Raw genomic sequence first — 10,809 nt, forward strand, 5'->3', positions numbered from 1 at the left:
TCAGCTCTCTTTTTGATTCTTTGTTTTGTATAGTTTTAGAAATCATTGTTTTGATGAAGAAAATCCTCCATTCATTGGAAAATTTTTCTCAACTAAAATTGAGTTGGTACTCCAAATCAATAAAAACAAGTTACCTAATTCCAAAATATGACATAAGTTCAACAGGCAACTTTTCAACTCCTAATGTAGCACTCATTCAAACCATTAGCAAAAGTCACATACGTAGCACTCATTCAAACCATTAGCAAAAGTCACATTCGTAGCAACAGTAATAAATTAAGAACAATCCCGTTTAGCAAATATGATGAGTATTCATCATTTTTTTTTTTTAAATTCTTAGAGATGCCTTGTGGGAAACTAAAGCCACACTTGCGAGCAATTTTAAAAGCTGATATTCCAGGGTTATTTTCCTTTTGAGAGAGATGCACAATGTGATCACCTCTATGTACAGAAAATTATCTTTTTAGATTGTCTCATGTTGCATATCTCTCTTAAAGCATGTGGGTTCTCAGGTGGGGACAAACAAATATGAGAGGAATAGTCCATGAAATTGTTTCAGAAGGTAATTTTTTTTTTCTTCATTGACAAGGAACTTTATTTTTCGTCACCTTTTTATTTTATATTGGTTGAAAAAGAATATAAAATAAAAACTCTCAAGGGGTGGGTGGAAAGATATGATAGGGTGCAAAGTCTTCAACTATCGCGGTCTAGGTTATCTCAGATAATGCAAAGTTCTAGACAAGTATTCACTATGAAATGTTTTCCAAGAAGGTAAGATGCAAATTTACTTTTAAATTTCATGGTTCTTAAAAAAAAAAAGAACAAAAAAGAAAAAAAAAGAAAAAGAAAAAGAAAAGAAGCCTTACTATTATGGAAAATTATTAAGTAATCATGATGTATGAAACACTTTCCAGGAAGGCAAGATACAAATTTAGCTTTAAATTTCATGGTTCTTATAAAGAAAAGGCTTCATATTATGGAAAATTTATTAAGTATTCATGGTGTATAATTGATGTGGTACATCAAACTAATAAAAGCACCTTGTCTAATTCAAAAATATGACATAACAACAAATAACTTATCAACTCTTCTCCACCGTAACTTTCCATTGAAAAGTATCTTTAGCAAAAGTCACATTCATAGAAACAATTAAGAAATTAATAACCTCTTTTAGTTTAGCATAAATGATGAGAAACTCGTTATTTAAAGAAAAAAAAAAAAATCCTAGAGATGCCTTATTGGAGGAAGCTATGCCATGTTACTTTTGTGGGAGATCAATGGCGCATATAGTGAAATTATCTTATAAGACGGTCTTATTATGGTGTACCTTTCTTTTTTATTTTTATTTTTCAAGCTTTTTGATATACAAAATTACTGATTATATTTTTAAATTTAAGTTTTTCTAAACTTTTAACATTTTTCAAATGATTTTTTATTTACCTTAAATAAAGTGATACATGGTGAAACAAAATTGACATCTAATTTTCAATTTGATTATGAGAGAGAGAGAGAGAGAGAGAGATAGAGAGAGAGAGATTATTTGGTGTACGGTCATGTGAAAGATTGGATGGCTAATATTGACATTCTATTGTGTGGGAGAGGGACATATAAAAAATTGAAATCTAAAGTCGTTATGAGAAATCAACTTTAATGATAATTTGATGCATTCATATAATTTTATTTTTGTAAAAAGTTAGGGATTTTAAATGAGTTGGATTTTTATTATTCCCACCATTTTAGAGGCCTTCTTGAAGTAAGGGAGTTCACATTTTTTTAATTATAAAAAATAATTATTAATTTAAAATTTTTGCCGCCCTAGGCAATGGCTTAAGTGGCCTTGCCCAGGGGCCAACCCGGCTCATTGTGCCAATATTTTTTTTATCTTTTCATGTTGGAGCTACATCCTTATATCTTTTTATAATATTCATAGCATTTTCACCTCTTTGGTGAAAGCACATACCCTTTGTCTTTTTTTCTTTTCTCAAAGAAAATGAATAATTTTTTCCCACCTTTTATTTTAGTTGAAAAACAATTTCCATGGGGGTGGGTGTATGGATACAATGTATGTCAAAGTCTTCAACTCTCGTAGTGTAGGTGCAAAGTTCATAATACTAGCATTTACTATGAAGCAATTTCCAAGAAAGCACTGGATATGAATTCATAAAAGGTAGTTGATCTGATGAGGCCTAAGTTCTTGGCATTTAGTTGAGTCCAAGTCTTCAAAAAGAGGGAAAAGTCAAGGGATGGCCTAACAATTTTCCCCTAACAATTGCCCCAAACGTCTTTGGCCTTAATTTTCTTGAGTTTGGGTATTCTCAATTAATGCAAAGCTGGTAGTATCAATAGACTAGTCATAACGAAACATTTTTCAAGATAGTACTAGATACAAAATTAGAATCAGCAACATTCAAACCAAATACTTTGGCCTCTTCTTGAGTGTTGGTCTTCTTGAGTTAGGACGAAAGAAAACCAACACTCCAAGATAGTACTATATATATATTGCTTTCTTTTGTGTGTTTTTTTTTCTTTCTAGACATGATTTTTATTTTTTAATAAATTTAGGTGATTAATTTTTTTTTTTTTTTTTTTGGATTGTTTATCCCTTTTTTGGTTTTAATTGGGCATCATTTTTTAACAAGGGTATATGTATAAATTTATACAAACTCACTTTTTCTATCCTTTCATTTTTCCACTCTCAACCAAACAAAAAGGAGGGAAATTAAAATTTTTCTATTCTCCCACTTTTCCATCCTCCTACCATTTTCTATCCTCCCACTTTCCCACCCCTCCAACCAAACGGACCCTTAAGGGATCCTACCAATTGCCCCAAAATTCTTTGGCCTTAATTTTCTTGAGTTTAGGTATATTCTCAATTAATGCCAAGTTGGTAGTACCAATAGCCTAGTCATAACTAAACATTTTCCAAGATAGTACCAGATATGAAATTAGGATCAACACCATTTAAACCAAAGACTTTGGCCTCTTCTTGAGTATTGGTTTTCTTGAGTAGGACATAACTGCAAACTTACAGACGAAAGAAAACAAATCACTACAAAGAACACGCTTTGCATTATTAGACCAACCGCAATAATATAACATGGACTGTTTGATATAAGTATATATATAGCATGCTTGTTTGTGGCCTATTTCAATTGAAGACCACTTTGTTTGGAGAAAAATTTGTCTTACTCTTGTCACAGAAATTCTGGAAAAGAGAAATGAGATGAGTTGGGACTTTTTTGCTTTTTGGTGGTAGGTGGTGTTAATTTTGTTCAATTAGATATTAATGGGTGCTTTGGTTGCTGGGAGTATGAGAGAATAGCTCTCTTATAACTCAAAGCTTCCATGATCAACTACAGATGAATATAATTTTACATCTTGGGACTAAAGCAAAAACATTATGAAATGATATTGAAATCAACCAAAAGTCAAATCTCTTTCATAAAAGTGTATCCGCAAGGCCATTGATTCTTTTTTATTCCCTCAATGAAAGTATTCATTCATTAAAAGAAAAGAAAATATCTTCTTGAAACTTTTCAATTTAGAAAAGGTTGTCATTGGGGTGGGTGGAAAGACACCACGATGCAGAGTTTTAGAGTGTGTTTGACATCAACTTTTAGTTTTTAGCTTTATGTACAACTTTTTAAAACCTCACTTTTTTAAAAATTTTTAAGGTACGAATATACTTTAACACACTTTTTACAAAAATTTTCAACAAAAAGCTATATAAATTGTTCCCAAATGGACATTTAGTCTTACTCATCTTGTTTCTCACATAGAAAAAAGAAATAAAAGAAATCTTAGTCATCTCAAATAATGGATGTAACTTTTTTTCTTTGGAAAAAAAGCACAAATATGATATGAGAAAGCTCCTTTGTATAGGGATGAAGCTAGGTGGGGTCCCAAGGGCCTAGGTGGAAAAAGAAAAAGTATATTCTCTACAATTTTATATTTGGCTCCATTTTTCTTATAATTTTACAATGAATTTATTATAATAATGTAGTAAGAAATAATGATATTTTGTGTCTTCTAATGTATTACATATAAAACAATGTTTTTGTGTCTTTGTCTGTCTTTGGAATTTTATAATTTTTTTTCTTATACTTTGCATTCCTAACTTGAAATTTTGGTTCCATCCTTGACTATCTTTGTATTAGTAGTGGATGTAGCTTTCCAGCTTCTTGATTGAATTAGACAAAAAAACCTAAGATAGAGAGGAAAACGTGAATGAATTAGATAAAAACAAAAATAAATAAATAAATAAGTGTGTTAATTTTCTTCTATTTTATTTTGTTTTTGTCTCTGAGAGATCTAAGAATTTGGTAAATTCCTAGAAAAGAGTGCAACAACATTATGAGATCAACCAAAAGTCAAACTTGATACAATGAAACTATATCGATAAGTCCATTGGTTCTTTTTGCTTCCCTCAATCAAAGTATTTATTGATCATCAAAAGAAAATAAATTATCTTGTTGCACCTTTTTTATTTAGAAAAGATCTTCATTGTACGTAGTTGGGTGGAAAGACACCACAATGTGGACTGCAAAGTCTTAGTCCAAGTCATTCATATAATGGATGAAACTTTTTTGCTTTTGGAAAAAGGACAGGATATTTGAGAAAGTTGTATATGTAGTAGGTATATATAGGATGGTGGTAGTGATATGTCAACTCAAAACCTATTGTGCTTGGAATTATAAATCAGAGTTGAGCAAAAATTTTGTCAGTCTTATTGTTATAGAAAATCAGGAAAATAAAAATTAATGGAGTTGGGACGTTATTGTTGGTGGCCAGTGGTGTTACTTTTGGTTCATTTAGGTATGAATGGGTGCTTTGGTTGCTGGGAGCAAGAGAGAATTGCACTCTTGCAATACAAAGCTTCCGTCAACTACAATGATGATTATGATATTACACCTTGGGACTCAGCTGACAAAGAGAGTGATTGCTGTGAGTGGGAAGGTGTCAAGTGCAACATCACTACTGGCCGTGTAATCCAACTTGCTCTTAATAGCACGATTTCCTATTGGAGTGGAGAAAGTGGGGGAGGTTCGCACTTTAATGCCTCTCTGTTTCTTCCCTTTGAAGAGCTCCAGTACCTCGATTTTAGTGATAATTCCATTCGTGGATGGGTCCCAAATGAAGGTACCAAGTTTATATCCCAAGAAAAGTAGGAAGTATTTAATTTGTTGATATTCTAATTTTATCTATTACATCCATTTTTTTAAATAGTCGAGAAAAAAATAGTTGTATTTTAGGAATCATTTTATACTGTTTTCTGGGAATATATAGTTGCAGATGTGAAAATTGAAGCATCTAAAAAACAGGTTTTGAAAGATTATATGTGTTGAGCAAGTTGGAGGTGCTTCACTTGGAGTATAATAATTTCAATGACAGCATTCTTTCATCCTTGAGTGGAATTGCTTCCCTCAAGGAACTATATTTGGGGTACAACAATTTGAATGGATCAATCCCCATCCAAGGTAAGCCTTTCGGGTAAAATCCTCCAACTAATTTGTTTGACCAAAGTAAATTGTTTGAAATTATTTTTTTCTTTTTTACCTTTTCTTTAAAAATAAATGTAGACCACAGAGTAGTTGCATGTTAAGATTCATTTTGTACTGTTTTGTGGGAATATAAAGTCACAGATATGCAAATTGAATAATCTAAATTGCAGGTTTTGAAAGATTCTCTTTGTTGAGCAAGCTGGAGGTGCTTCACTTGGATGATACTAATTTCAATCACAGCATTCTGCAATCCTTAAGTGGTATTGCATCGCTCAAGGAACTAGATTTGAGTAAAAACAATTTGAATGGATCAATCCATATCAAAGGTAAAACTCTCATTAATTTGCAAAGGAATATAATTGGAAGAGTGTTTCATGCACGCTAATTGAGCATGTAGCATTTCTTATTTCCCTCCTATCAATCATTGATATTTATGCAACTAAATTTCACCCTTTTTTCCTTAGCTATTTTAAATGAAAAGTATTTATGCACCTAAAGTTCCTTTTTTTTTTTACTTTTTTTTTTCTCATGATTTTTTATGTAATTTTTTTTATTGTAGAATTTAAAGCATTTAGGAACTTGGAGGAGCTTTACTTGAGTCAGAATAATATCCATGACTTCGTGACAACAAAAGGAATATAGGCTATAAAAATATATGTTCATTGATTCAAATCAAATACTTCTTTGGTATGGTATGCCAAATGAAATTATCATGTCGATGTTTTTGAGATATTTCTTTTTGCCCTATAGATTCAAGCATCTTAACTAAGTTGCAACTCCTAGACTTGAGTGGGAATGATTTCAGTGCACAAGTTCTTGAGTCATTAATTGCCTTCCCATCGTTGAAGACATTAGATCTTTCAAATAACAATTTGGAGGGATCGTTTACCACTAAAGGTAAGTTATACCATTGACATCAAGGTGGCGTTGTTTTGCATTTTACTTTTAATCACTGGCATAATAGTAGAAAATCTCTATAAAAACCCTATTCTAAATATTGATAATCAAATTTCTTGAAATTCAATGAGACTAAACTTATTGTCTTTCATAAGTATCATAATCTATTTTCGTCTTGTTAAAATTTTGTATTCAAAATGTTAAAAACAAAGACTACACAGCGGAGATTTTAATATTGGTTTTTTAGCATACCTTTCTTGGCCTAAACCAACAATCACATAGGAGCTTCAAGGTCGTTCTACGTTGCCTAGAGTGAGCAATTCAAACTTGTTCTATATTCCTACTTCAGTAACCCACGAATAGAGTTCCAGTTAGTTCAACTGGTAAAGTCTCTTATGGTTGTATAAGAGATCTGAGGTTCAATCCCCGCTTACGCCAAAAACTGATTGGTGTCTTGGTCTGATTATAAAGAGCTATTATCAGGAGCGGACGCTATAGGTTGAAACTCTCTCAAAAAAAAGAAAAAAAAAGAAAGCAACCCACGAATAAAATGTTTACGGTGTTGCACACATTATAATACTTATTTAGTGATTTAGATGTTGTAGAAAAACGGGAAAAAAAAAAGGTTTAACAACGCACTCTTAAAATAAGACTGAGATCTTCAAGGAAAAGCATCATCTTTAGTTGAAATAAATTAATTTCATAATTTGAATTAAATTCTAAAATATGAAAGTATACATTACGTGGTAGTCTATACTCTATACACTATTATTAGATAAAATAAAATTACTTTCTTTCAAAGAATCTTAGTTACGGAAGTGGTCTTGGCTACTTTAACACTTCTGTGTGGTATCTTAATAATTTTGAGCAATCAGTACTAATTTATGCTCTATCGTATCACATATTTTTTTTTTTATTGATTTACATACCTCTAAGCTTTCTGCTTTTGTTTTAGAGTTGAGCAAACTAAACAACCTTGAGCAGTTGAACTTGGATGGTTCGTCGTTTGATAAAAGTCTTCTTCATAAAATTGGAGTTATGACTTCTCTTAATGCATTGACAATGGTAGCATGTGGACTGAATGGCACCTTACCTGACCAAGGTGGGTTTTTTTTTTTTTTTTTTTTTTTTTTCACAATGATATTACTTCAAATAATTACAATAGTAGAACCTAATAACTAATTATCACATTATATAGGCTGGTGTGGACTTAAGAAGCTCCAAGAGATAGACCTCAGCTACAATAATTTTGAAGGGAGACTACCTTCATGTATGGCAAACTTGACATCACTCCGGGTATTGGATCTCTCTAACAATCACTTCAATGGGAACATTGTCCAGTCTCCACTATCAAGTTTGACATCACTTGAGTACCTTTCTTTCTCAGATAACAACTTCGCGATCCCATCCACGTTGTCCTTCCTTTCCAACCTCTCAAATCTTAAGATCCTATTAAGTGATAACAATATATTAGCTTTGGAACCTGACTCCCTTACTTGGATTCCCACCTTCCAATTAAAGGTTTTCAGTTTGTCAAATTGTTCGTCTAACATTCACAATAGGACACTTCCCAGACTTCTTCATTACCAATATGATTTGCGAGGTATTGTTCTCTCTCACAACAAGTTGGTTGGGCAGTTCCCTACCTATTTGTTAGAGAACAAGACAAGATTGGAGATTTTTATTGTAAATAATAACTCTTTCACGGGGCCTTTTATGGTGCCATATGATATTCGTCCCAACATGTTGCGCATAGATATTTCTAATAATTACTTACATGGTCCAATTCCCACAAACCTCGGTTTAATTTTTCCAAATTTAGAATCTTTAAAACTGTCAGGAAATAAATTTGAAGGCAATATTCCTTCTTCTTTTGGGAATTTGGTTTTCTTACGGAGTCTAGACTTGTCTGAGAATCATTTCTCAGGAACCATACCAATGCATTTCATAATGGGTTGCTACAATTTAGAATTACTCATATTATCAAGCAATAGCTTCAGTGGCCAAATATTTCCTGCCAATTCTAATTGGACTAATCTAAGAAATTTACATTTGGACAACAATCAATTCTCAGGCACACTTCCAACATGGATAGGGAATGTGACATCTTTAGAAGATATTGTTATGGCCAAAAATCATTTTGAAGGTCCTATTCCAATTGAGTTATGCAAACTCGTTGATCTTGCATTTCTTGACCTTTCTGACAACAATCTTTTTGGCTCTGTTCCATCTTGCTTCAATTCCTCAAGTATCAGTTATTTTCAATTAAATAAAAATTGCTTGAGCGGTCCAATTCCAAGTTCTTTCCAAAACAACTCCTATCTACTTGCACTGAATCTTCGAGATAACCATCTAACTGGAAACATTCCCAATTGGATTGGCAGCCTCTCATCATTGAGAATTCTCCTCTTGAAAGCGAATCATTTAGAAGGTCAAATTCCAATTCAAGTATGCCTTTTGCAGAATTTAAACATTTTGGATCTTTCCTACAATAAATTTTCAGGTCTAATTCCTTATTGCTTGAGTAACATTACTTTTGATGCATCTGCCCACAAAACTTCTTTAAGAGGTTTATCTTCAGGGGTAACTTTTTTAAGGAGTTTGTCATTATATTTGAACACAAAGTCAAATATTATCAAATATCTCCCTTATGATCTATCTACGTTTCGCGGAGTTATGGATGCTGAAGAAGAAGTAGAGTTCACTACAAAAACTAGAACTTACTCCTACAAGGGTGACATCCTCGAGTACATGTTTGGAATTGACCTCTCATGCAACAACCTAGTAGGTAAAATTCCCACTGGAACTCGGTAGGAAGAGCAGCAACATTCGTGCATTGAACTTGTCACACAACAATCTATCCGGACCAATCCCAGTAACATTCTCAAATTTAAATCAAATAGAAAGTCTGGATCTTTCCTACAATAATTTGAATGGCAAAATTCCACCTCGGTTGACTGAAATGACCTCTCTAGCGGTCTTTATTGTGGCACACAACAACTTATCAGGAACAACACCCGACAGAAAAAATCAATTCGTTACTTTTGGTGAAAGCAGCTATGAGGGGAACCCTCTCTTGTGTGGACCTCCATTACATAATAGTTGCACCAAAATGAGACAACTATCTATAATGCCAATGGATATTGACGGGGAAGAAGGTGATAGTTTCATGGACATGGGTATCTTCTACATAAGCTTTGTGGTGGCTTACATAACAGTCCTGTTGGAAATGGCTGCAGTTCTCTACTTAAAACCATACTGGCGTAGGGCTTGGTTTAATCTCATTGAAGATTGTATTGATACATATCGCTGTTTTTTTGTGGTTCTTTACCGTAAGTTGTTGAATTTCAGCCTTCCATAGCCTTGTATTGCTACTTTTTTGTTGTGGTTTATTACCGTAAGTTGTTTAATTTCAGACTTGCATAGCCTTGCATTTTAATGATTACATGTATGTGTGTCTCTTCTTGTTGGATTTTGAATCTAAAGATTGAATTTTAATACTACGTTGTGCAAAATCTGTATTTGCTGTGTAATTTTAAAGCACTAAGATTGTATTTTTGCATTGTTGCTTTAATTGAATATATGATTTATGCAAAGATAGAGAAATATAGCTACCCCCAAGGGGCTAGGAGTCTAGCCATGAAGTGCCATGTAACGGCAAGAAAATCTTAAATCTTGCAAATTATTTCGAAATTGCAACCTCTTTTTCTACTCACCATGAACTCTGCCAAATCACATAAAACATGCTCATGAATTCACAATGTTCAAAACCAAAATATGGGGACATCCAATCCAATGCACAAGCACTTGTTTGATCTAACAGCTCCAAAGAAAACCAATAAATAGTGTTTTTTTCTAAATGCTTTAGTAAATATTGAACCATCTATATATTCAAAAGATTTATTCCAAGTTACATCTAAATATCCTTTGATATCGCTCCGAATCAGTAAGGTGGATGGTTTGGCTTCGGTGGGCTATCGAAACGGTTGATGGCCTGCAAGGAAGGAAATGCAATCAAAGAGGAGACCGGAGAAGACCGGTCGAACCCCCTCCGATGGAAAAGTTAGTTTCGTAGAGAAGGAAGTTCCAAGTATTTTGGAAAATTGTCTGAGAGAAAATCTTACCTCTGTCGGGTTCAGACCGATCCCTTATATAGGGAGCCTGAGACGGTTACTTGTCCAATAACCGTCCCAGGATTTGTGGAAACCAACAACTCCGGAGTTAACTACCTCAACGGATATAAAACTGTAACCACTAATGGAAGTTAACTTATTCGAAGGGTTTGTTGAGATAGTTGCGGGTTTAGTCGAAAGTCTAAGTGTTGACCTTCTGTCTGTCTGGCGTAGGACGGTTTAGTCGTCCAAGGATATCTAACGATTGCTCATGGACGAACCTGATGGACGATCATGTC

General features: G+C 33.3%; 1 protein-coding gene across 1 annotated transcript; it reads left to right on the forward strand.

The window, feature by feature from the left end:
- Nucleotides 1-4,744: 4,744 nt before the first annotated feature.
- Nucleotides 4,745-9,901, forward strand: LOC115983663 (receptor-like protein 13). The gene is made up of 7 exons (XM_031106397.1): nucleotides 4,745-5,139; nucleotides 5,322-5,477; nucleotides 5,672-5,827; nucleotides 6,061-6,135; nucleotides 6,252-6,398; nucleotides 7,354-7,500; nucleotides 7,597-9,901. Exons 1-7 carry the CDS (start codon nucleotides 4,761-4,763, stop codon nucleotides 9,210-9,212), a joined length of 2,676 nt encoding a protein of 891 aa, XP_030962257.1. The 5' UTR covers nucleotides 4,745-4,760; the 3' UTR covers nucleotides 9,213-9,901.
- Nucleotides 9,902-10,809: the final 908 nt, after the last annotated feature.

Source organism: Quercus lobata, chromosome 4 (genome assembly GCF_001633185.2).
Source record: "Quercus lobata isolate SW786 chromosome 4, ValleyOak3.0 Primary Assembly, whole genome shotgun sequence".
Taxonomy (NCBI): Eukaryota; Viridiplantae; Streptophyta; class Magnoliopsida; order Fagales; family Fagaceae; genus Quercus; species Quercus lobata.